Source organism: Monocercomonoides exilis, assembly GCF_001643675.1.
Source record: "Monocercomonoides exilis strain PA203 chromosome Unknown scaffold15-1837935, whole genome shotgun sequence".
NCBI classification, from domain to species: domain Eukaryota; phylum Preaxostyla; order Oxymonadida; family Polymastigidae; genus Monocercomonoides; species Monocercomonoides exilis.
The window spans coordinates 1,275,682-1,302,732 of record NW_027150560.1 but is presented as its reverse complement, the minus strand read 5'-3'; the positions used below and the strand labels follow the sequence as shown (position 1 = coordinate 1,302,732).

At 43.8% G+C, this 27,051-nt stretch overlaps 3 protein-coding genes across 3 annotated transcripts; 1 reads left to right on the top strand and 2 right to left on the bottom strand.

The window, feature by feature from the left end:
- Positions 1–344: 344 nt before the first annotated feature.
- Positions 345–13,337, top strand: MONOS_1045 (uncharacterized protein). The gene has a single exon (XM_067862901.1). It carries the CDS (start codon positions 387–389, stop codon positions 12,699–12,701), a length of 12,315 nt encoding a protein of 4,104 aa, XP_067730067.1. The 5' UTR covers positions 345–386; the 3' UTR covers positions 12,702–13,337.
- Positions 13,338–15,140: 1,803 nt separating this feature from the next.
- On the bottom strand, positions 15,141–20,921 carry MONOS_1044 (uncharacterized protein; the record flags this gene model as incomplete). Its single annotated transcript, XM_067862890.1, has 1 exon — positions 15,141–20,921. The coding sequence occupies one exon, from the start codon at positions 20,919–20,921 to the stop codon at positions 15,405–15,407; it is 5,517 nt and encodes a 1,838-aa protein (XP_067730066.1). The 3' UTR covers positions 15,141–15,404.
- Positions 20,922–21,701: 780 nt separating this feature from the next.
- MONOS_1043 (uncharacterized protein) lies at positions 21,702–27,050 on the bottom strand. Its single transcript, XM_067862880.1, has one exon. It carries the CDS (start codon positions 26,939–26,941, stop codon positions 21,956–21,958), a length of 4,986 nt encoding a protein of 1,661 aa, XP_067730065.1. The 5' UTR covers positions 26,942–27,050; the 3' UTR covers positions 21,702–21,955.
- Position 27,051: the final 1 nt, after the last annotated feature.

Below are 27,051 nucleotides of genomic sequence, written 5' to 3'. Positions count from 1 at the left end.
AATCTTAGTCTTTTTATAATTCAATTCTATTTTAAATAGCAATCACTCACAGTAACAACCAATTGAAAAAACAAATAAAAGCTTGCACATTTAAGAAGCAGTGTGCCAAAACTTATGAAGATTCAATAAACAACATCAAAAACGAATTTTTAAGATCAATTAGAATTATGAAAATAAAAGAATATTGCAAAGAAACAATTTCTTTCCAACTGAACATTGGAATATCATAGATATGAAAATGCAAATGGAATGGAACGAAAGACAGAAATCAATGAAATCGACGAGAAACACAAAAAGGCATGATCAAACCCATTTGAGAATTTATTTATCTTTCCTTTTTTTTTGTGATATTTATTGTATTTATCATTTTGAAGAAAGATTGGGGAATGACAATTTTTTGCATTGCCATCTTTGTGATTGCAATTGTCTCGCACACAGAAGGGAAAGGAAGAGATGGGTTTGATAATCGGTCAATAACTGATTTCTACGAAAACGAAGGAAAGACGAATACGAGCGGTTCAGCATTTGCTTCTGCATTTGCGAATGAAAAAATCAGAAACACATTTATGAGAGATATTGTGAAGGATGAAATGCTGAAGGTTGCGAAAGTCGCCTCGCCGAGCGAAGAAAAGGGTATTTTTGTGGTGAAGAATTCGAGTGTGCACTTTGAAGGAATGAAGATTGAATGCTCGAAGAATGCCTTCGCTCTGAAAGCGAACGATAGATCCCTGATAGAGCTTTTTGCTTGTGAAATTGGAGGGATGGATCTGAGCAAAAAGCCATTTGGAGTTGGAAGCGGGAAGGCAATTATGGAAAATGTTTCAATGATACCAACAAGAGATTTTGGTTGCCTGAAGGCACCGCTGATTGAAGGAAACGAGTATTTGGAGTTTGTTTTGAGAGAATCTGGTTTTGTTGATGCGATAATTGGAATGAAAGAGTCTTCACTTTTGTGTGGTGGATCGTTGGGAATCAGTGTGATGGAATGCAACTTCAAGAACATCACAAGAGGAAGAGCAGAAAATGGAAAACAGGAAGAACTGAAGCTTTTCGCAGAGACATGTGAAGTGTCAGGCAGTTATTTTGTGGACTGCTTCCAGCCATATTACGGAACAGTGGTGGCACCATCGAAGATTTCGTTCAGCTGCAAAAATACATCATATGTGGGCTGTGCCAACAGTGCAGTCGAAGAGAAAAATCAGACATTCAATGAAAGAAAAGTCTTCGCAGAAGGAGACATAAAAATGACTGATTGTTTTTTCAAATGCACATCGCCAACAGACAGCGGTGGTGCTTTAGCTATTTTTGGTGAGTCAACAACATGCGAATTATTGCGGTGCTGGTTCAATGAATGCTTTAGTGGAAATGAGAATCAAAATTATACATATCATGGAGGAAGTGTAATGATTGGAAATATAATGAACTCCGCTATTTTTGACACAAATGTGACAAATTCAAATTGCTCTTATGTTTGTGGAGGAATTTATATTAGAGGTTCAAGAAATTATAAAGTTAAATGCTGCAACTTTTTAAATTGCTCTGCGCAATATTACAGTTTGCTTTGTATTTGTGAGCATAAAAGTGGAACAGTGTCATCTTGCATCATGAAGAATGGAAATGCTTCGATCAATGCAGGAGGGCTCAATTATTGGTCAGGTTATGGAAATGCAACAATAAGCGATTGCACAATTAGTAATTGCTGTGCCAATAACTATGGTGCTTTGAGTTTTTGTTGGAATAATGGAACTCCGATTGGTGCATGCATTACCTTCCTATTTTTCAGTGGTAATTCGTTGAATGTGGAAAATGCTGGAGCTGACATTTCGACTCATGATATTTGGATTGGAATTATCAAAGATGAAGATGTTAAATACTGTTATTCGACAAGTGCCAATCTCCGAGCCACGGATGGGGAAGTGAACAAAACCGAATGGCTGCCAAATCCACCAACAGCGAGTGATTCGTTTGCAGAGTTGTATGTGAGCTGGAGAAGAGGAGAAGACACAGTTGGGTGGGGTGATCGCACAAGACCGTTCAAAACAGTGAAGCATGCGTTGAGTGTGAGAGAGAGGCGGAAGATAACAGTGGTGGAGGGAGAATACCGAGAAATGAGTGTGAATGTTGGGGAATGCACGATGGTGTTTGATGGGGATCGAAGAGACAACTCGAAAGTGATATCTGAGAGAGTGACAGCAGGGTCTGGGCTGTTTGAAGTGACAAGTGGAGAATTGAGGATGGGCAAGTTCAGTGTGATTCACAACTCGAGCTCATCGGCAGGATCGAGTGTGGTGAAGATGACTGGGAAGGGAGTTGTGGAGGCGAAGGAGTGTGTGTTTCAAAGCGAGGCAGAAGCGCAGGCAAACCCGTTTCAGGTGGGGTTTGTGGAAGTGAGCGATGGGGTGGCGAAGTTTGCAGACTGCTTGTTTGTGAACATTGAGCTGAGGAGCACTGCGATGGTTGTGTGTGGGTCTGCTGGGAATGTGGAGTTTGTGCGAACAGAGTTTGGCAGGGTTGTGCGCGATGAAGGGAATGGGTCAGTGATGGATGTGAGGGTTGGGGATGGAGAATGCCTGGAGGTGACGGAATGGAAGCTGGTTGGGTGTGTGTGCAGAGATGGAAATGGAGGGGGATTGATGGTGAAGTTGCAGCCAGGCGGGAGTGTGATGGTTGGGAACTCGAGTGCAAAGACAACCACGACTGAGTTTGGGAAGTGCCGAGCAGAGAAGAGGGAAAAAGAAAGAGGGATTGGGGGAGGGATGATGATCGACTGTGCAGGAGGGGGAAGAGATTTTATGTTTGCGATGGTGAAGATGTGGGAGAATGAAGGGGTGCATGGGAAGAATGTGTTTGTGGTGGGAGCAGAACTCAGGGGAATGTGTGAAAAGGAGAGGTTTGGGTTTGCAGTGGATGAGGAGAATCTGGAGGAGGTGATGGGGTTTGAGGCGAGGGAGATAGGAGCAGCAGTGCCGATTGTTCTGTTCTGGCGGACGTTTCCGACGACTGTGGTTGTGAGCGGCAGGGCAGGGGTGGATCATGTGATGTGTGGATTTGGAGTGGCACCGTGCTCGACAATGGAGTATGCAAAGGCGACACATTTCAGATCGTCAGTGCGGCGGATGCAGCTGGAGCAGCCGTATGAGTTTGAGGGAGGGATGGTGTTTGAGGGGTATGGGTATGAGGTGTCTGTGAAGAGCAAGGGAACGCAGATCAGAGTGGCTGGGGGTGGAGCAGCACTGGAATGTGGGCTGGTGGAGACGAGGATCTCGACGCGATTCACCAACATCACATTCGGTCTTTGCGAGAGTCTTTCAGGGAGCCAATCGTTTGTGTGCTGCACAGAAAAGGAGCTTGTGCTGCATGACTGCGGAGTGGTGAGCGAGAGGGCAGGAGTGGCTGTTGGATACAGCTTCTGTGTGGTGGTTGGTGGAAAGGTGAACATGACGCGGTTCAGTGCAAGTGGTGTTGTGTTTGGGGGAGGGTGGCTGCTGAGTGTGCGTGGAAGCGGGACAAGCGGTCTCGTTGATGGAACAGTGGTGAGTGGGACAAGGAGCAGCACACAGGAGGGGATATTTGCAGTGAGGGAGATGGGGAGCTTGGTGATGCAGAACAGCAGAGTGGAGGCTGTTGGAAAGTGCAGCAGCAGTGCTGTGTGGTGTGGAGGGGGTGGGAGTGTTCGGGTGGAGAGCACGAGCATCACGGGGATGACGAAGGTGAGTGGAGATGGGTGTGGAGTGCATGTTGAGAGGCAGGCTGGGAAGACAAATGAAGTGGTGATATTCAACTGCACACTGAGGAATTGTGGGGTGGAGATGGAAAAGAGAGGAGGAGGAGGGGTGTATGGAGAGGTGGGAGAGACGAGCCAGATGAGTTTGGAGCAATGTACATTTGCAGGGTGCGCTGCACCAGTGATGGGAAAGAAAGGGAAGGGAGGCGGAGTGTATCTGGTGCTGGAGAGTGTTGGATCTGAATTTGTGATAAAGCAGCCAGTGTTTGAGGATAACAGGGCAGAGCATGGGAGGAATGTGTTTGTGATGTCTCCATCGCTGCGAGAGAGCATTGTTTTGGAGCGGCTGCCATTCTTTGAAGCAGTTGGAGAGGAGTTTGATGAGAATGAGATGGAAGGAGTTGAGGAGGAAGAGCAAAGTGTTGTGATCCCGCTGGGGTATTATCTGCTGGCACCTCCTGTGGCTGTGTATGTGTCGGAGAGCGGGACAGACACGACAGCGTGTGGGTTCAGGAGCTACATGTGCAGGAGTGTGGGGTATTCACTGGGGCGGATTGTGGGAAAGCTGAAAGTGGTGGAGGTTGTGTCGGGGGTGAGTGTGGATGAGGATCTTGTGCTGGACAGTGTGGATGGATATGTTGTGAGGGGGTCTGTGAAAGGTGTGGGGATGAAGATGGTTGGTGATGGGAGCGGAGGGAGTGGGATGGTTGAGGTGCTAGGAGTGGTGAAGATGCGGCAGCTTGAGTTTGTGCTGGAGGAAACACTGAATGGCATGAAGGAGGGAGTGTTTTTGATTGGGTTTGTCACAGCGAGTGGGTTGTTTGAGGAGTGCAAAGCAGTCTGTGATGAGAATGTGGATCATTGCGAGTTTGGGCTGTTTGTGGTGGAAAGAGGTTCGTTGACGGTGGTTGAGATGGAGATATGCTCGGTTGTGTTTTCCTCGTTTGGGGGAGTTGTTGTTGGGAGTGGAGGATGTGCCGAAGTGAGGGGGATGAAGGCGAGCATGGTTGGAGGGGAAGGGGCAAAGGGGATGTTTGAGTGTTTGGAGAAGGGAGAGCTGAAGATGAGGAATTGCAGTGTGAGCGGGTGGAGCAGCACTGGGTGTGGCGTGGTTGGGGATCGCCATGGAAAGTTGGTGGAGGTGAAGAACAGCTCATTCAGTGGAGTGGCGATTGAGGGAGGAGATGGAGGAGTTGTGAGCATGGCTGTTGGGGATGGGGAGGTGGCAGTGGTGAGCGAGGTGAAGATTGAAGGGAGCAAAACGAGAAGAGGGAACGGAGGAGGAATGTGGGTTGAGGTGAGTGGGAGCGGATCATTGAGTGTGGGAAGCACAGAGACAGAGGCAAAGACAGCGATGGGGATGTGTGAGGCAGAGAAAGGGGATGGTGAAGGAGGATATGGGGGAGGGATGTATTTGGAGTGTGTGAATGGAGGGAGTGAGTTTTCAGTGTTTGGGGTGAGATTTGAGGAAGGAGAGAAAAAGAACCATGGGGTGAGTGGAGGAGACAATGTGTATGTTATGGGAGGGGATCTGGTGAAACTGGTCAGAAGAGAAAAGATGGATCTGGAAATGCCTGGAGAGGAAGGAAGGCTGGGAGAGTTTGAAGGGTATGATGTTGAGCGGAGCATGACAGTGCCGCTTGCAGTGTTTGTGGGAGAATGGATGGCACCAGTGTATGTGGGAGGAGAAAGTGGGGTTGACTATCCGCTTTGCGGGTATGAGTGGTATCCGTGCAGCACAATTGGGTTTGCGGGGGAGGTGCGAAGTGTGCAAGGGAAGGCGGATGTGGTGCTGCAGGAATCGTTTGTGTTTTTGGAGAGGATGGTGCTTGCAGGAGAAGGAGAAATGGAGATTCATGGAGGAGAGGGAAAGAGGGAGATTATTGTTGAGAAGGATGGAAGGGAGGCAGGGGATGGACTGATTGAGGTGAAGATGGGGGTTGAGGTGAGCCGGGTGGTGTTTTGTGTGCCTTCGAGATTTGAGTGTGAGCGGAAGAGTCTGTTTGTGTGCAAGGAGAAGGAGCTGGCAGTGAGGAAATGCGGGATGAAGATGAGGGTGAGTGGAGAAAAGTGCATGTATTCGTTTGTTGTGGTGATTGGAGGGAAGGTGAATTTGGAGAAGCTGAGTGTTGAATATGTTGAGTTTGAAGGGAAAGGGATGATGGAGTTTGATGGAGAAGGGGCATGTGGGGTGATTGAGGGGATGGAGCTTGAAGGGGTGAAAACAGTTGGTGCCTCTGGGCTTGTAGTTGGGAGAAAGGCAGAAGAAGTGGTGATAGGGAACTCGAGTGTGGTGGGTGGAGAGCAGGAAGACAGCAGTGTGGCTGTGGTGGAAGAGAAGTGCTCGTTGAAGATGAGGAACGTGAGTGTGAGGCAGATGAAGCGCCGGATGGGAAATGGGGGGATGATGGTGTGGAAGGTGGGGAATGGGAAGGTGGTGGATATGAAGAACTGCACGCTGACAGAGGGGAGCACAGGGAGAGGGATCAGAGGGGGAGGGTGCTATGTGGAGGTATTTGCGGGAGGGACTCTGCTGTGCCAGGAGAGCACAGTGAGCTGGTGTCTGGCTCCATCAGAGAGCGGGTTTGGAGGAGGGATGTATGTGTGGTTTCGGAGCGTGGAGATGAAATATGGGATGAAGGATATGGGATTCAGCGAGAATTCGGCAAGTGCTGGGCGGGATGTGTTTGTGGTGTGTGCAGAGCCGCGGGTTGTGCTGAATGTGCAGTATTGGAGTGGGACGACAAGGGAAGAGGAGGATGAAGAGGCACGAAAGAGATTGTGGGTGGTTGATGGAGAGCCAGCAGTGGATGTGAGCCAATCGATATTTGTGTATCTGTATCCATCGCTGAACGAGGTGGTGTTTGTGGAAGCAGGAGGAAGGAGTGATGATATGTGTGGGTTTTCAGAAACACCGTGTGACACAGTGGAGCGAGGGTTTGGGCGGATGGGGGAGACGAAGTTTGTGCTGCAGGTGAAGAGCGAGGCAACGCTGAATGGTTCTATCAATCGGCACGGGAAGTCGCTGACGATCCGGGGGAGCAACACAAAGGGGGTGATGAATGTTGGGAGGATGGGGCATGTGGAGGTTGTGGAAGGAGGGGAGCAAGCATCGCTTGTGCTGAGCAAGCTTCTTGTGAAACTGCCAGCAGAATCAGAAAATGAAGAGTTTGTGGCGATGAGTGTTGGGGTTGTGATGATTGTTGACTGCGAGTTTGATGGGGAAGAAAGCGAGGGAGGAAGTGGATCTTCAGTGGCTAGCGTGTGGGTGGGGAACGTGAAAGGCGGAGAGATGCAGATTGAGCGTGTGACAGTGAGAGGGATTGAGTTTTGTGGAGGAGGGATTGTGAGAGTTGGGGATGGAAGAGTGGAGCTGGGGTTTGTCACAGTGGAGGATGTGAAGACAAATGGAGAAGGGATGATTGATGGGGAGAATGGATCAGAGATGGAAATGAGTGGGATCACAATGGAAAGATGCGAGATGGTGATGGGGAGCGGGGTTGTTGTGAAGCGAGGGAAGAGATGCAGAGTGGAAAACAATTCGATGTTCACAGGATGTGTATCTGAAGAAGGGGATGGAGGAGGATTGAAGTGTGAGGTTGCAGAAGGCGGAGTGGTTGTTATTGAGAACAGCACATTTGAGGGATGCGAGGCAAGGGGGAGTGAAGGGAAAGGAGGAGGGATGTATATGAGTGTTGTTGGGGAGAGCAGGGAAGATTGCTTTGCTGTGAAGGGGTGTGCGTTTGAGAGGAACAGGGCAGGGGAAGGGGCAGATATGTTTGTGGTGTGTGAGGATTTGAATGCAACAATCCTTCCGAAACGGTTTGAGATGGAGCTTGTGGGCGAAGATGGGGTGAGCAAAGTGGAGCTGCGAGGGAGGGATAATGGAAGATTTGCAAGGGAGAGTATTGATTTGCTTCTGTTCCTGGTGAAGTTCAGCGGAGATGAGGTGCATGTGTCGGAAGGGAGCGGGATGGATGTTCTGGGGTGTGGGAAAGAGGAGATTGCATGTGGGACGCTTTGGTGTGGGATTGGGCATCTGAAGGAAGAGAGTGGGCAAGAAGGGCAGAAGGTTGTGGTGAGCGACAGATGTGTGGTGAGTGACTGCTTTGTGTTTGAGAGAGGAACAATGATATGTGGGCCTGAGGCAGAAGAAGCAAAGCAGGCGAAGATGCAAGTTGAATCGGAGCTGAAGAGCGATGGATGTGAAGCTGTGATGTGGAGTGGTGAGCGCCTGAGTGTGAGGATGTTTGTGATAAGTCTTCCTCAGGTGTTTGGAAGTGGGCAAAGCATGGTTCTGGGAACAGAAGGCGGGGTGGTGAATGTGTCGAATGTGGGGTTTGAGTGGAGAGAGAGCGGGGTTGTTGGACACAGGATTGTGAGCACGCTGAAGGGGATGCTGAATGTGCAGAACTGCTCTGTCAGGGGAGCGTCGTTTGAGAAGGTGCCGTTTGCTGTGCATTCGAGTGTGGTTGTGGAGAGCTTGGAGGCGGATGGTATTGCAAGTGAGGGGAGCAGAGCAGGGGGAGTGATGGAAATTGAGCTGAGCGGAGAAGAGAAGGCTGTGTTGAGAAGCACAAATGCAAGAGGATGCAAATGTTCTGTGAGTGAAGGAAGAGGAGGGTTTGTGCATGTGAATGGAAGCGAAGCGAGGAGTGCATCCCTGCTGACGCTGCGGGGAGTTGTGTTTGAGGGAAATGAAGCATGGAAGGGGAAGAATGTGTATCTGGAGTGTGCTGATCTGAATGGGAGTGTGAATGAAGAGACATTTGTGTTTGAATTTGGCGAGATGGAGAAAGACAGCAACCTGTTTGTTGGGAGCGATGGGATCCACAAGGACACAGATTTGTTCAGGTTCCTGGTTGGATATGAAAACTGGATGGTGCATGTGTCGTGGAGCGGGCATGATGTGAAGCGATGTGGAAGCGAGGCAGATCCGTGCCACACGTTCTGGAAAGGGATGGGGCAGATGGAGGCTGGGCAGGGAAAGAGGAAGATGGTGATTGGGGAAAAGAGCGAGATCAGGGATGAGTACAAGGTGAGAGACTTTGAAGTGGTGTCTTTTGGGGGAAGTGATGAGAAGAGAGCGAAAAGCGAGATGGTGTTCGGGATGGGAGCAGGAGGGAAGGGCGGACATCTAGAAGGAGAGGGAAACCTGGAGCTGTCATATCTTACAATGAGTGCAATGGCAGGGTTTGTAAACAAAGAAGGGTCTCTGGTAACCAGCAGGAGTGGGATGCTGATGATGAAGGACTGTAAGCTGTCGTGGGATGGGGATAGAGACAGCGTAATGGAGGTATCGTTTGTGCAGGCAGTTCGAGGACAGATGGTGCTGGAGGATGTCCGAGCAGATTCGGTGTCAGTAGGAAGGAGCATGATTGTTGCGAGCCACGAAGTGTCTGTGCAGGTGAGAGGGATGAGAGTGAGCTCGTGCAACATAAGCTCGGGGAGTGTGATTGAGGTGGTTGCTTCATCAGCATCAACAATATCAAGAGCAGACCTTGGAGTGAAATCGGGAGTGAGAAGGCAGCAAAAGGAGAGGAACAGCGAAGAGCGGGGACTGGTGGTGAATGGATCAGAGTTTGAGTTTGTGAAGGGAGCAGGAGATGGAAGCCGGGTGGTGAGCTATCTGGACTGGATGGGGAAGGGGGTGGAGCTGGTGGATTGTGTGTTCACGGGGTGTGAAGGGGCTGGGAATGAGAAAGGAGGAGCGATTTTTGTGGAGGTTGGGGCAGATGGGTGGTATGAGCTGCGGGAGTGTCGAGTGGAGAAGTGCGGGTGCTCGACGGAGAAGGGGCGGGGAGGCGGGATGTATGTGCGGACAGACGGGGCAGGGAAGCTGGGGATGCTGATTGCACCGAAGAAGTTTGAGGCGAACACAGCGTTTGCCGGGCGGGATGTATTTGTGGAGTGCGACAATCTGCGGAGGCAGATCAACGAGACGCACTTCCGGATGAGTTTTGACGAGGATGTGTTTGTGCGGCAGAATGCGATCTTGGGGATTGACCGGAGCGAGCAGTCGAGGGAGCCGATGGATCTGCTGGATCTGATTCTTGTGTATCATGCAGACACGATTATTGTGAGTTCTGCAGAAGGGAGGAACGGGGAGGACAAACGGCAGTGTGGGGTTGTGGAGCAGCCGTGCTTGAGTGTTGGGTATGGGCTGACGCATGTGTCGCACAAGGTGGAAAGCAGGCTGATTGTGGATGGGAAGAGTGTGGTGGATCGTGAGATGGAGTTTGAGGAGGTGAGTGTGCTGTCGCGAGGAAGGGCAGCAGCAGAGGTGGCAGTTGCTGGGCAGATCGAGGGGGAGAGGAGGAGGGTGGTTGAGTGCCGAGGAGCAGTGGAGATGAGGCTGCTTGCATTCCAGTTTGCGGAAGTGATGAAAGAAGGCCATTGTGTCCTGTTTGGATGCTCAGAGGGGAGTGTGTCGTTGGAAGGATGCGAGTTCAGCCCAGTGGAAGGGGCAGATGCTTCGGCAGTGCATCTGACGCTGATCGAGGCATCGGGGGCTGAGGTGTATATTTCTGATGTGAAGGTGGCCAAGCTCGAAGTGGAGTGTGTCTGTGAGGTGGAAGGGGTTGGGGTGTCTGGGAATGTTGTATTTGAGAGGCTGAAAGTGGAAGAGGTGAAGGTGGGGAGGCGTGCAATGGGGCTGAGCTGGCAGGTAGGGGGAAGGCAGGAAGGGATGGGCAGCTGCGAAGTGTTGCTTTGCTCGCTGGGAAATGTGTCGTTTGGAGATGAAGAAGGGAGGATTGCAGAGATTGATGTTGGAGGGTGTTTGGTGGAGGTGTTCAACAGCTCGTTTGTGAACGAGTGGAAGGGGAAAAGGCAGGGGGAGCTTGCTCTGTTTGGGCATTGCACTGACATGAAGATTGTTTCATGTTTGTTCTGTGGCGGGAAAGGGAGTGAAGAGAATGGATGTGAGGAGGAGGAAAAAGTTTTGTTTGGATTGAGCGAGGTGTGCAAATGGAATGGGTCAGTGGTTGAGCTTGAAGGGAGTGCTGGTGTGATGAGGGATACAAGAGTGGAAAAGAGCGGAGCTGGAGGGCTGTTGGTGGATGGCGGGAAAGTGAGAGTGGAGAAAGGAGAGTTTGTGGAGAACAAAGTGCACATTGCAGGATATGAGTCTGTTCGGAGGAATGTTCGGTGCAGCGGAGGCGGAGAGGTGGATTTGAGGAGCTTGAAAGGGGGAGATGGAGCGAAAGAGAACAGCTCGCTGTGGATTCTGGAAGAAGGGTGCAGTCTGCTGGGGATTGCAGCTGAGCGAGCGTCACCGCTGTTCATCCCAGAGCTTGAGGAGGTGGAGATGAAAGAAGAGGGAGAGAACATGCATCTCGTCGCAAAGGGAGGGCTTCTGCTCCCGTGCAATCTATCTCTGAAGGTGATTTTCAGGAGAGGCGATGAAGAAGCGACTGAGGGATATGAGTTTGATGAAGAGGGATTTGTGTGGGAGAAGGAAGCGCATGCAAGGATTCCTCTGGTGAAGGTGACAGAAGCAGATGAGGAAATAGAGATATCATGTTTTGTGAAGTTTGGCAGTGCGACTGCTCCATCATACACAAGATCTGTTGTTTTAAAGAACAGAAGTGAACCCAAGGTTAATGGAGATGATAAGATTGTTGAAGGAAAGAAAGAAAGGAAATCATCATGGACTTTCATAATCGCAGTGATATTTATTGTTCTGTTTTTGATTGTTCTTGTTATTTCAGTTGTTCTTGCTGTTCGGTGGAAGAAGATCAAGAATGAAGCAGAAGATCTGAGAGAGATTGTGAATGATAATATTAAAAAGGATCCGAAGGCATTTGAGATGGTGACGATGGAGATGTCACCAGAGGAGCAGTGGAGGAGAGCAGAGAATGAGGCAGAGAAGAAGAATGAGGAAAGGATGAAGAAGAGGATATATGACACGAATCTGCAACATTCAGAGTCATCAGAGCATCTTCTCTCTGAGAGTGAATCAACTGAATATATCTTGGGAAAGGATTCAGACAAGATCCCTCAATGGATGTTGGAGAAAGATGAGGAAGAAGAGATAAGGAAGAGAACACCTTCGCCATCTATTTCATCCACTTCAACGACTGATTCAGATTCCACATTTGTTCGAGGGGAGGATCTGTGTCCAACCACTTCATCGATGTCGAATCTGGTGGATGCAATGGCCTGTTCATCGCCACATGAGAAGCTGATTGTTGACTTGAGGGATTCGCTGTTCATGCTTCTTCATGGGAGGAATAAGACAAAAGAGATGGCGATTGGCACATTGAAAGAAAGAGAACGGACAGCTGCCCAGATCCTGTTCTGGGTGGCGAATGGAGCTCTTCACTCCTTTGATGAAATGGAAAACCCTCTTCAATCATTGAATAATCTGAGTCCACACATTGTTCTTTTCTCCGAGCACATGGTCATCTGCATTGTGATGCGCTCTGACTTATTGTCTGATGATGATTCAGACTCTTCTTCCATCTCTTCATCAACAGTTGTGACATCTGCCAGTGGCAATGATGATGATGAAAGTGACTCTCTTCCTTCTTCAGCCTTTGAGGATGAGGATAGTTTCAAAAAAGAGTGTCTGAGGTGGAAGGCGCCTGAGCTGCTGAATGGGAAAAAGAAACATGCAACAAAGGAATCGGTTTCATTTTCGATTGGGATGATGCTTTGGGAGTGCCTGACACTGCAGATCCCATTTGGAGATTATGAGGCTGAGACTGCTGGAGAGAAGATAAAGAATGGGGAGAGGCCAAACATGGGGGTGATTGAGACAAGCAGTTTTGGTGAGACGACGAAAGCGTGTGTGACGCTGCAGGCGAAGAGCAGACCCACACTTGTGGAGCTGAAGCGAGAGTTCTTCGGGCACTTTCCTGCAGAGATGGTGGTTGTGACAGCGTCTGATGCAATCGACGATGAAAACGTGAGCGATGTTGGCAGAGGAAGCGATATTGGGAGCAGCAGTTTCAGCGACACATCATTTCTGTAGTTGTTTGTGGTTGAAGAGCACAAAACTGGAAAAGGAAGAATGATAGAAACGACAAACAAACCGAATGAGAGTGGATTGAACGATTTGAAACACCGAATGAGGAGAGGGGAAAGAAAGTTGGCATTGGTGTGACGAAGCAGAAACAGAAGTGATGGCATTGTGAATGTTGAAATTGGTCAGTCGCAGTGAAGAAATTTTGTTGCGGTTTCCGAATCGCAAGCAAAAAGCGGGTGGCTGATTGCTCGAAGAATTGAATTGATATTTTAATATCATTGAATTTGAAAAATGTAAAATGGCAATTTTTGATTTCGAACAAATTTGTTTCATTTTGGAGAGTTGAGCATTTTTTTGATTTTTGTGTTTATTTGTTGTTGATGTTTTGATCTTCAAATCTTATATACATATATGCAGACAATGTGAAAACTTGCAATACTTACAATTCATTTTGTTTCAAAAGTCAGATTTTGCATATTTTTTGTTCATAGACTTTTTTTTGCATTTTTTCTGTCTTTTTCCAATCATTTTTTAAACAGCAAAACGTCATAAAGATAGGTTTCTTCAAGCACGATTGATATATTTTGTGAAAGTTCATTTCTATTGCACTTTCATCGTTCAATATCAGACTCTCATTCAGTGTTTTTGTGAACCAGATAAAAGATGCTTTTGACATTTAATGTAATTACAATTACTTCGTTTGTTGTTCAATACATAAAACAGTCATCCAACTTTTGAAAAGACTCAATATTTTTTATAAAAAAAGGTGAATTATAATAATAATTGTGAAATAAAAGTTCGCAAAGTTTTCTGACAAAAAATTTTAAACTTTGGAAAAAAAAAAAAAGAAAGAAAGAAAAGAAAATATAATATAATATTATATTATATAATATAATATAATATAATATAATATAATATTGTCAGGATATCCTTATATCTTCACATTCATTGAATTCAGAATGCCACGATAACTATCACTGAAAAAATAGCTGAAAATCAAAAGACTTCAGGCAAAAGGATTCAGAAGAAATGCATCAGCAAGAATGACAAAAACATCTAGAGAATCGTCTTATACTACATAAACACAAAATAACTTATCTCACAAAGAACATTCAAGTGCAAACTTTGGTGTCCAACATTTCCGACAAGAAATAACAGATCCATCGACAAGAAAGCACTGAAAGAAAAATTGAAACATGCAGCAAGTTATGTCCCAAAGGTGACAGGAATCCATTGTGGTCTCACCACAGCACGATTACTGTTGCACAATGTTCCGTCCAAGTTCACACTTCGAAAAAACAAACAACTTGAAATTGATTTCACAATCCAACAGAGAAAGGTATTTGCTGAGCACCATGAACGATATGATAACAAATGGAAACACATTTGTTTTGCTGACGAGTAAAAATTCAACCTTGATAGGCAAGATAGCAGAAGGATGACATGGATTCCTTTAAATGACGCTGTTTCCTTTGATCATCAAAGTCAGAAACCTCGACAAATACAAACGGTGTGGAGAAAAGTTGGTCTGAATTTCAAAAGAAATATGTTAATATGGGACAATATTTTTGCAATTATGAAAAAAACCGAGGTTTGTTCCAAACTTATACTGCAATTATTTCATTGCAAATTTTTCATTTCAATGCAAAAAAATACAGGAAAATTTAAAATTGAGAATAATATTTGAAAATGTTGCATGGAACAATATTCAAAAGAAAAATATTTTGCTACATATTTGGAGAAAAGATTAATTCAAATAATAATGTTTGAACTTTGAAGCGCACTTTGTAACCGCGAGCTGATGCCAAGTGGTCACTTTTTTGGAGATTCGTACATGATAATGCACCAATTCATAAATCAAAGCTCGAGAAAAAATACTGTGAAGACAATAAAATTCACACCGTTCCATGGTCACCGTACTCCCCAGATCTCTATCCAAAAGAAAATGTTTGGAAAATGTTGAGACTGTGGAGTTTTCGAAGATGGAATAACAAAAACAACAATTACAGAATTAAAAGATGGTCTTTCAACAAATAGGTGAAGAATTCCTCATTGCATCATAAATAATGCAATATTGTCATTGAAAAATTGATTATCTTCAGAGATAGAATCTTATTAATCCACACCAAAAATTGAATTGTTTTTTGAAGTTTTATATTTTTTTCAAAATAATAATTTTTTATGGTTGCTATATTTTTGCAACTTTTTTTTAATTATTATGGATCAAATCATCTTTTTTATTCAATATGGAAAATTGAGACAATCGAAAGACTGGTTTCACTGATAGGAAATCTTCAGGGCTTTCGTTTTATAATCAACTAATTTGATAATTTCGAACTTCCCTGAGGACATTCAATGTGTTTAAGATGAGTCACACATCATAGAAAAAAAATTTTCAAAGATAAAATTAAACATTAAATAAACATTACAAAAAAAATAGCTTGTTAATGAGTATAAGGTATTATTAATTTATCCTCATGCTTTGAAAAAAAAGTATGAAACGTCAAATTACATATATTTCAGTTTAAAACCGAATTGACGAAAACAGTTCCTCCAGAATTTTTCAGCAAAAATTCAAATCAATTAAAAAATAACAGTGAACGCCAAATACAGAAATATACCACTTTTTCAAAAGAAATAAAAAATAAAAATAAAAATAAATAAATAAATAAATAAAAGCAAATATTTAACTAAATGATGATTAAAACTCTATTCTTGCTCAGGATATTGCACGTCTGCTGGAATGCAATGCTTCAAAAACCATAATTCCATCAAAAGGTCGTTTTCTTCAGTAGAGCTAATTCCAAACTTATGCGGCATCTGGTTTTGAAGTGGGATGCACGAAGCACCGAGAGCAGAGGACTGCTTATACGGAGAGAAGAATGGAGGCTTGTGCCTTGGATTAGGTGAGCGGCTTTTACGAGAAGAACTACTGTGAGGGGATGCCCGATGATGAGGTGAGTGTTTGTGATGGTGCTGGTGATGTGGAGAATTGTGCTTCTTTAAGGTAGGCCAATGAAGTGAAATAGACTCACGTCTCTGCAATGAATGCTGCTCTGATGAAGAAATAGGTGAATGAGAAGAACATGAGGAAGAGGAAGATATGCAATGTGAATGAGCGTTGATTGAAAAAGATGATGAAGTGTTTGAAGGAGTGGAAAATGTTGAAACCGGAGTAAAAGAAGAACTCGATATAAACGAAGACGCAGATGAGGAAAGGGCAGGAAATGAAAAAGTTGATGATAAAGATGAAGAGAGTCGTGAAGATGATTTTTTATTTGGATTAGTCTTGGAGTGTAAAGTTGAATTCTTCGAAAGAGATTCTCCTGAAGGATTGGTAAGAACAGGAATTGAAGTGTCAGAAGAAGATGGAAAAGGCGTAGTAAGTTCTGATTGAACAACGTCTTCACCATCTTTGAACACATGAACAAGAGGTGGTGAATAGCACTGCATCTGATTAGCAGCATTTACAGAATCAGAGGCAGATAAGAGTGTTGAATGTTGTTTTTCTTTTTGCTCTTGAACGTTCGCTTCTTTCAAAGCAGAGCCAGCTGCTGATATCGTTTGGGGGAATAAATTCAGAGAGTCCAACTGCTGGCAAGCAGACTTTGCAAATGCCACAGTCGAGCGACAATCGTCAAATACAGAACCAAGCTGCAGCTCGTTTCCTGATGACGTATCCAAAAGACTGTTTGCAATGCTGTCTCGATCTCCCTCTGTTTTTGAGCTCCTCTTTCTTTTCATCGGGCCAGATTGGATACTTCCATCAAATCCTTTGAATGAAGGCAGTGACACAAAAGTATACTCATTCTCCACCAAATTCGATGCACCACTTAAATACTTTGATTTTTCCTCAATAATTTCATTATCATTTATGTTCAGAGGAATTGAAAGATCACTTCCTTCTGTTTCGTTATCCCAGTTCTTTTCCCCTTTGCTTGAATATTTGTTGCGCTCATTCAGCCAATCTTTGATACGTTCGCTGTATGTTTTCTTTGGAGTTTGATGTATTTTGCAAAGATTCACGACCTTCGGAAGAGCCTTTTTCCCTTTCTTGTTGCTTGTCGTGCCATCTTTCTCGATAGAAGAATCTAATCCATGCTGCAATTCCATTACCTGCTTCGATTTGCCGTTGTTATTCTGATAATTTATCCCGTTTTTTACCTTTGACCGTTTTCGAAAAGCAAAGCAGGAAATCAAAACAACAATGACAGCCAGCACACACGAAACGGAAATCACAACAGCTATGAACTGAGTTTGTGTCAGAAAAGGTATTATTGACATCTTTTCGTTTTTGTCTTTTGTGCTACCGTTTTGGGGTTTATCTGGCTCATCTGGTTCAACTGGCTTTGGAAGCACTCCTTTCTGCACTTCTATCCAGTTGCTCTGCTGCATCCCTGTATCTGACATAACTGCTACTCCAGCAGAAATAGTTGTTGTTGGCTTGGCTCCTGTAAATGTTGAGGTTTGTAAAATCATCATTGCGCATGTTTCGTTTGTTATTTGAGTGAATGAGAAAATAGAGATTGGCTTTGTTATATTGGTGTCCAATTCGAAACTCTTCAGGCAGAATCTGAGCCCACACGGCATTAGCATCGTTCCTTTGCAAATCAGTGTTGATAGTCCTGTTGAGGAATCATCACTTCTTTGCACTTCAGTCAAAGCAGGTTTAAAAAGAAGGTAATCAAAAGATTGTATCGTTCCTGTTAAGTTGCAGTTTGTTGCACTAATCCACAGCCGATCACGATGTGAAGTTAAGAAATTATAAGTAACATCGTTTGCTTCGTTTATAACAGCATCATCATTGTATTCGTCAAATCCCACAAAATGCTGTTTCTTTCTCTCAGAAAATAATTCTTGTTCAGTATTTATAAGGCGTTTTGTTGAATAGCTTGGAATATCTTTGTCGCTCATGCTCAATGTTCCAGAATCTGTACACATAACGTTTCGGCTCATTGATGGAAATTTCTGTAAGCCTGCCGAGTTCTTCTCAAAAAGGCATGAATTAACTGTAACATTAGATTTTGTTGCATAAATCGCTCCTTGGCAAAATCCCTTGAAAGTGCATTGCTCGAATTGAGCGTTTGTTTCTATAAGATACATAATCCCTGTGCCCCAAGTGCAATGATAGTCATCCTCTAATGAAGCAGAACTCTGTAAATTGGATTCAGAATGCAGCATACCACATTGTCCATTCAAAGATTGCGAATCTTGCCCTAAATTCTGGTCATGCTCCAGTTGAATTGGAATTTGATTGGATGAAATAGGAACTGAGCCTGTTGCAAATGTGCAATTCCTAAAGAACGCTGGATTTTCGCTTATCTTTATGAGCATTGAAGATGTTTCATTCATAATGCAATTGGAAAATTGTGCGTTTGTACAGTTCAGGCGAATAGAATTCATTCCTAAAGAATAAATAAGCGAAGGAACAGATGCGTTGACGCATCTCACATCTTCTAATGAACAGTTGTCGATAATTATATTGGATTTGTCGTTGCCTAACGTGTTGCGCATCATAAAATTGAAGAATGGAGTATAATATGTAAATATATTTCTCAATGTCAGATGGCGGAATACAACATTAGCTTCAATATTGTTAATGACAATAAAGTTATATGATGTTATAATGTTGCTCCATTCGCCCCATTCAATGAGAAGAGTACCATTACCGTTTATAACTGTTTGCGGTGTAGCTTGCAAACACATTCCATAATAGGTATAGTTGCAGTCAGATATTGTGCTGTTTATAAGCGAAAATGAATTTCCCAAATTGGCACTAATAAGCTGTGATTGGGACGTAAGAGTGGTTGCCGCCAAATTTGAAATAGCAAGAAAGTTTTGAAGCTCATTTATGTTTGCCGCTAAATAACTCATCTGTCCTGAATTGCACGATTTGATTGTAACATCATTGATAACAGCAGAAACAGTTGAAAAAGAAATTGACATAAGCCCAATGGAAGTTACGTTGCAGAAGTAAATAGAATTAATCTTGAATGTTGTCGGAGTTTTGTTTCCATTTCCTTCATGTTGAACATTTTCTCCGTTTTCAACTACACAAATGCACGTACCATTTGCGCGGCAATCCTCAACACGAACATCGGTCATCGTAAACTCGCTAAATCCCATGGCTTCCATCAATGTTATCGATCCTGCGCGCGAGACTCTAATATCTGCGATTGACGCTGTCACATTCTTAATTCCAACCAGCCGCAACAAGGTCCCTTTTAAATCGCTTCCTGTAAAATTCTTTAGTGTTAACGATTTGAATGATGTGAACGAAAAAAATACATTTGTCGAAGTCAAGTTTGATTGGCAAATTTTTATCGATGTGGCAGTCATCGAACCTTGTGAAACAAATGCGGCAAATTGGGTAGATGAATTAATGTTGTAAACTGCAAAATCATTGATGATTATCTCTGTAGCCAATACAGATATCAATTGTGATTCAAAAATGCCTGAACTTGGATCGGAAAACGTGGCAATAAGGGTGCACCGAGTGATGTTAAAGAAACTTTCATCATCAGATTGCGAGATTATTAAAAAATTATTTTCTGTTGACGATTGATCACTCTGCTTCATGTTGAAACACATGTCCGTGAGGGTTACTGAGTAATGGTTTGTATTCAATAACGAATCCGGAGTAGAAGTTGCAGGTACAAAATTGACAGTTGCGCATCTCATTGGCACCTGATCGGACTTTGCCGAAGATGTATAAGTAGTCTTTGAGCCTGCCTTTGCGCGCACAGCATTTTTGAGCTTATCACTTGGCCTGAATATGACGGGATAATAAAACACTTCAATTCCCTTTGGCTCGTCAACTGAAGCTGATTCCAGAATCACTTCAACTGGGCGAGAGCACTCTTTTATTTCTGCCGTCCTAGCTGCATCGCATATTGTTTGACATTTCGCCTTTGCATGCCCGCAAAAGGGCGTTTTGCTCGACTCGTTGCTGAAATCAACATAAAGCAGTGTTGGCAGAGGCACCCATTCATCTTTTTGTATGATTTCATACTCTGAATCTCCAAATTCCTCAATCGGCTCAGAAAACGAGTTGTATTTAGCTTCCTGGTTATCTTTGCAGCAATGAGGAGGATTTTGACTGGTATCTTTTTCGCTTTCTGAGAGTGTTGAAGGAATAGAAGGATTAATCAGAACAGAAATGCGTGAATCTTCTAAGCGCGAGAAGCAAGTTGCTTTGTCGAATGGACTTGTCTGTGAAAGTGCCTCTGACACTTCTGGAGAGCAGGACGCGAAATCAAAAATGGCATCTGCTCCATCTTCTGCAGAACTTTTGTCAAATATCAAATAAGTGAAAGGAAACGACTCCTTGAAGGTAAACTCCGCATCTTCCGAAAGGACCGAGGAAAATGCAGAAGTCGATGATAAAAGCTTCCGAGACGCAGATTCTTCCACTAAAAGCATCATCGCAATCCCGCCTCCTCTTTTCGAGGCTCTGCATTCTCCAAAATTCGTCTCGCTCATCTGAAAATAAGACGATCCGCTGAAATAGATGCCTCCACCACCAATACGAGACTTAGTCAAATTAGTAATATCAGAATGACAATTCAAAAATTTTGATTTGAAGACACTCAGCGCATCGCTGAACGTTGAAATTGTGATTTGCGGTTGCAAAGAAGAGCAGACATACAGACCGCCGCCAATATATGATCCGCAATCCCGAAAAAGGCACGAATCAATGCTGAGCACAGGATGAATGGATGAAGCTGTAGATAGACTTGACTTAAATAAACTTTTGCTCGAATACGGTCTCGACTGGGTTGTGATTGAAAAATATTTTGAAGAGGATGAGGAAGTCGAAGCCTCAGAAGATGATGATGAATGTGCTTCTGTTTTTGACGCGTGTTCAACTTCTGTTGCAAGAGGAATAGAAAATATTGCACCGCCAATTTCTGAGGCTGTGCTACGATTAAAGTCACTGTTGGTAAATTCCGCGGTTACTGCTCCGCACAAGTACACAGAGCCTCCCTCTCCAGATGCATCATATCTTCTTTGTGCGTTGCATTTTTGGAACGTGCAATGATCCACCTTCAGCGTAATTACTTCACTTTCGTTAGTTCCTTTGACGAAAATTGCACCTCCTTTTGTGCTTTCACATTTTTCGAATGAATCATATGAAAAAGAAGAACTGGAAGTAATATTTTGATGATTAGAATACACAGTTGCGCATGATGTAAAACTGCAGTTGGTTATAAAACTTTTGTGCATGCTATTTTCGATATGAACAAGCGTATGTGATAACGGAGCAAATATACGTTCAACAGAAGAAGATGAAAATAATATTGTTGAAAAGGAAGTTTCTTTTTCATGATGAAAAGAATCTTCGCGACATAAAAAATTTGAAGAACTCTTGCATGTTAAATTAATAAATGAAGTGTGTTCAATTTGCAATTTTGCAAAATGTGTGGATTCTATCAAAGGGCCCAAAAGCTGGTTGGAAAAAAAGGATGAGCTTTCCAAGATCAATGAGTTGTAAAAATCTTTTCTCTTTGGATTAGAAGGTTTGACACATAGAGATGTGCAGATAAACGGAAATGATATATTTGATAAGTGAAGGTAGCTTGAAGAAATATGAAATGGTGATTGAAAACAATTTACAGACATAAAAGAAGATGAACGAAACTCAAAGTTCGAATCTTCTGCCACTAAAAAGCAAGATGAATTTGGCGCCTGATAAAATAAAAGTGAAATTGCCATGGCGGAAGTATTCCTCAATAGAAACAAAAACTGCTTTTGTGAAGAAAAGTGAATATTTGTAGCTTTAGCATTGAAGTTCATGCTATTTGCAATATAATTGTCATGAATACAGCTCGGATTTTTGCTGGAATCTTGATATGCCTGCTCATTATCATGAACAGAAGAAATTGATGAAGATGAAAAATTTCTATCTGGTTCATTTTCCAAGCCATATAAGACAGCACAAAGAAAGAAAAAAATCTTATGAATTAACATAAGATTTCTTTCAAAGTTATTCGCTTTGTGAATAACGAGTAAACGTTATTATTTTTATTTATTGAAGGAAACGACTAATAAGGGTATGATCAAATATGATCAAGTTATTCAATCCAACTTTAGTACTGTCGAAAATACTGAATAAAGAACTTTTAATACATAATAATTCCAAAATAAAAAAATGAGCATAACGCAATTAAAAGATAAATCATGAAACAAACAAAAAATAATGCATTTAACAGTAATTTTGAAATACATAAATATAATTAACTTCAATTTGTGTTTCAATATTAATTTTCGAGAAATGGAGGCTGATAATCAACAGGAATTTGAAATCGCTCTTTTCTTAATTTTTTGATTGCATCTCTTATTTCTGTATCATCTATCTCAATTTCAAATCTGCTTATATCCAACAGTCTTGATTGAAACGCATTGCTTGATTCAGCAGACCCGCCGTTGCTTGATTGGGAAAGCAGAAAAGTGCTTGTGTTGCTCTCATTCACCAGCATTGAGCGGACCACGTCGCTTTCTGTGCTTGTTGGCTGCTCTGCCTCTGTCTTTGAGCAAGAAAGCTGATCTTTTCTTTTTTTCCTTTTGTGTATCACGAAAATTGTCAACCCCGTTCCAATGGCAATAATCAGCACAGAAACCAATACAGTCACGATGATTATGACTGTAAAATCTCTTTTGCGTGGCAGCGCGTCTGTAACAGCAACAAACGGGGTGCTGAGCAAAGAGCTTCGCCCTTCATAAAACACAACAAGACCAACTTTTGTTGCTCTATCGGCTTCCAACTGTAATGCTACTTTAGTCGTCTCTGCCTCCATTTCACATTCGCTTTGCTGGCTTGTAACAAAACATGGGATGTCTTTGTGGAGCATGGTGGCTCCGCTGCTGTCCTGCGATGCAATGCAGCACCCGCGGAGACAAGGAAACAGATAGCTTCCCTTTATCAGCAGCTTCACAGAAGAGTCTTCCACTTGCTTCTCCACAGACGCCACAGTCGGAGTGAAAAAAAGAGTAGAATATTTTTCCAGCCCTTGAAACACACAGCCTCTGTTGAGGATCCACAGCGGGCACTCTTTCCCTTCCTCGCTCCTGTCTCGGCAGGGCGTGTAGATGTCTTTGAGGTTCACCTCTGCCCCGCTGCGGCACACGACGTTCTGCTCAAAGGAAGGGAAGCGGCTGTCGACGAAGCCGTTGTGGTAGAAGCTGGTGTTGTAGACAGTGAGTACTCCGCCAGACGCAGAGAGGGCAGTGCGGACAGTGCCTTTGAAGTTGCAGTCGTTGACGAATGTGCTGCAACGGATGAGGTGGATGAGCGCGCTCTGCCAGTCACATGTGATGGAGAGAGAGGGTGAGGATTGTGTTGGTTGATTGAATATTGAAGTGGAAGGAGAAGAATCCGGTTGCAAAGAAGAAGAAGAAGAAGAAGAAGAAGAAGAAGAAGAAGAAAGTGAAGATGAATGTGAAAATGTATGTGAAGAACCAAGCGACCGTTGAGTTTCCGCAGGGATCGGATGCCACCCGCTGAAGTTGCAGCATCTGAATCCGAGTCTGGCCACATCCACAAAATGCAGAATCGACGACGAATCGTCTTCTGTCGTGCAGTTTGAGAAGACACAGTCTGTGAACCCGATCCCTTCGTCTTCCGAAAGCTCCTTCGCCTCCAAAATGGACGCGTCTGACTGCACCCGCGTCGTGTTGAGGCAGCCCAGCCGAGTAAAACTGAGGGCATCTTTCGTCTTCCGCGGCGGCGACACAGAAAACAGAGGCGATTCGAAATGGATTGCAGCAGCGTTGCGCAGGATGTTGTGTCTGAGTTCAACGGAGGACAAATCAATGGCGCCTTCTGTTTGGAAGTAGAAGACAGGCCCTATGCAGTCCATGTTGAATGTGGAAGACGCCACAACTGTCAGAGAGCCAGACACCACCTCAAAGAAGATCATGTTGCAGCGCTGGTAGTCTGAGGACAGGTCAGAATAGTTCACCAACAACGAGTTTCCTGCTGAGTGGATCAGCACTTTTGGCTCATCCTGTTCAGAAGCACTGACACGCAGGGCGAGGTACAGAAGCGTCAGCTCGTCTCTGTTCGCCACCAGCATCTCCTGAGACGACACAAGAGGTGGATGGAACACCATCTTTGCTGTCACATTCTCTGAACTCTTCACAAAGAGGTTGGACAAGTCTATGGCTTCGAACACATCCACCTCCTTCACCACAACCAGCTGCCCGTTTTCCAGCGCCAGCTTCCCCACCGCCGTGCGGATGCTGCCGCAGGCGCTGCTCTCTGAATCTCCGCAGCTGTCTGAGTCGCTCTGCAGACTCGACGCAAACACCTCGTTCTGAAGCTGCTGTTTTCCGAGCAAAATGACCATGTCCTCTATCAAATCAGGCGAGTCCTGCGGATCTGAGCACTTCGAGATGAAAAAGGGAGGAAGTGATTGAATGTCTTTGTTCAATCGGAACATCGAATTGGTCAGCTGTGCATCTGGGGTGGCTAGATGGACAAAGATGGTGTGTGGGAATTCCTGATATTTGGTTGTACGGAACAGAGTGATCTGTATTTCTGGTTTATCAACCCCAACAAACAGATAGATGGCTTTTCCAAGCTGCTGCTGCTGCTGTTGCTGCTGCAATGTATTGGAAGCAGTGAAAGATGTTTGACACTTTCTCTTCGAAGCAGAAGAGTCAGAACACGCAGAATCATTTCCCAGTGAAGAAAATTTATTGGCTGAATGCAAATGAGCAGAAGAAGGGTTGATCCAATTGAAAGTGAGTAAGTTCAGCAGAAGCTGGTTGTCGGCATTTAAAGGCAGAAAGACAATGCCTCCGCGGCAAGCCTGTGACACACAGTTGGTGAAGCATGTGTCGCTGGCATCGAATGAAAGAGGGACGTGAAATGAGAATGAATTGTGGGGTGGAGAAGAAGAAGATGAAGAAAAAGAAGAAGATGTTGAAGGCGACGACAATGAAAAAGACTCAGAATTAAAGAGAGGATTGACTAGAGAAGATGCTTCGTCGTCTGTGGAAATAGAGATGTTGCATGAATAAATAAATACACGAGCAATAGAAGGATGAGGAGATATCCATGGAATGCGCTTGGATGGTAAGAGATTTCGCTTTTTTGAAGAGGAAGAAGAAGAAAAAGAATTGGTAGAAGAAGAAAGAGAAGAGAAAGAAGAACTAGAAGAAGAATGTGAGGAAGATGGAATTGGTGATTGTGAATCAGAACTCATTGGATGAGGTTGAAGATTAGCTGTGTCTGTAAGAGAGGGTCTTTCAACAGTTGAAATGAATGATGTGGAAAATGTATTAGATGAACTAAATGAAGAATTGTACAAGAAAAATGAGCTTCCAGCATCAAGCTGAATTAGACTTGGAGAATGAGAAGAAGAAAATGATGATGATGATGATGATGACCAGCCAAAAAGTTTTGAAGAGCTGACAATAAAAGATCCCCGATAAATAATTGCAATTGGCAGTGTATGCTCTTCATTGGATTTCGCATCAAACAGAGAAGCAAATACTGAACGCTCCATGTGCTTGAACTCACAGTGCTTCAATTTGATCACTCCAAACAGCTCGTCACACCCAAAAAGTGAGTCTGCCAGATTCGCATTTGTGTTTGTCCAGTCAGAAAACGTGATGTTGAAAAACTCAACTTCCTCGTCTGTCGACAGCGCACTCTTCCCTATCATCTCTTCCGCTGCCCCATCCACCTCAAAAACCACCTCTTCTTCTTCTTCTCCTCCTCCTCTTCCTGTCTTCTTCTCCACTTTGCTGTGTCCATGCGCCACAAACGGCTTACTAATGAGCAGATTGGCACATCCAAACGTCCGTTTCCTGCTTTCGGCGTCTGTCAGCCCGCGCAGCCTCTTCTGCGCGCTTGTGAACGTCTTGCAGCGCGCTTTCTCGCTTGTCCCGCAGCCAAACCAGTCGCTTGCTTCTTCTCCTCCAACAAAGACATTCTCCAGCTCTTCCACAATCATCGGGGTCAGATCAACCACGTGGCTGGTGTTAGTCGTGGGGCAGCCCTCGAAAGCAAATGAGGAGTCGAACGGGCAGCATGACAGCTGCGACAGATAAAGCACAGGCAGGCGGAATGCGAAGCTGGGCGGGTACAGCACGAAGAAGCAGGTGCCATCTGAGGCCATGTTGAATTCAAACAGACAGTCGGTGATTTTGAGCTCAGTGGACGTGGCAGCCTCGTCAATGCATAGATAGAACACTCCACCTCTGAACGGATGTTCACTTGACTTGTTGAAGTCAAATCCGCAGGAGTGAAAGTTGCTGGCTTCCAGAGTCAGTGATGTTAATTCACCCATCAAGAGAGACATAGCTCCTCCGCAATCCGAAGAGGACGTGCAGTTGTCCATTGTCACATTCAGAAAATTCACTTGCAATTCGCATGAAGTACCAAATCTTTTGGTGTTTATTCTGTTGTCGCGCGAGCAAGCTTCGAATAGTTGATGAGATACAATCGATGAGAAAGAATCGTCCTCGCTTGAGAAAAAGCTGAATGTTGTGTTGATGATGTTCAGAGAAGATGCAAAGCGTCCGAGATAAACAAATGATCCTCCGTTAGTGTGCACATTTTCCGGTAAAGATATGAATTTTAGAATTAATTCGCCTGATTCAACAACAAACCAAGAACAAGTATATTTCGAATTTTGCGAATTTTCATTGCAAATAATACTTACTTCACTAACTTCAACAAAATGCTTGAAATTTGATTTTAGGTGCAGTATCTTCTTGTCTTTTTGAGCATTTCTTTCATTGCTATGTTGAATAGATATTTCATTCAATTTTAAAAATGATTCATCGTCAATTGAAAATAATGTTGATGACTCATCATTAAGATCAATGTCAATTAAACAACTCAATTTATCTAAACTATAAATGCTAAGATTTAAATTGCTTATCGTTAATTCAGTTCCATTTTCTCTTGAAGAATAATCTTTCAAAAAAATATTGATTGTATCTTTTTGAATCATTTTTGAGGACATCAAAATACCCTTGTGCAGTGTTTTGCAGGAATTTTCAACATTTTCTCCGCAATCATTGGTGTCGGATCCATTTTTTTGATTTATGTAAATTGTATTATTATCGCAGGTTACAAGTAAAATTATTGCAATACAAGTAATGATCCTACATGAAGATGTAAAATGAAATAATTGTTGAAGAAATTTTTTTCCAGTCATATTTGTAGGTCGAAGAAATGCTAATAATTGAAAAATTTTTGTTTTTCGTTTGAAAGACCATGAAGATAGCATCAAGAGGTCAAGATGTATAGCTTTCAGTGTTTTAGTTTTTTGCAATGTTTGATGCAAAAACAAATGTTGCTGAATCTGATTAAACAAAAAATAAATTTATCAGTTTCATA

Coding starts and splice junctions, on each gene's coding strand:
- MONOS_1045 (XM_067862901.1), top strand. CDS start 387: ATGACAATTTTTTGCATTGCCATCTTTGTGATTGCAATTGTCTCGCAC.
- MONOS_1043 (XM_067862880.1), bottom strand. CDS start 26,941: ATGCTATCTTCATGGTCTTTCAAACGAAAAACAAAAATTTTTCAATTA.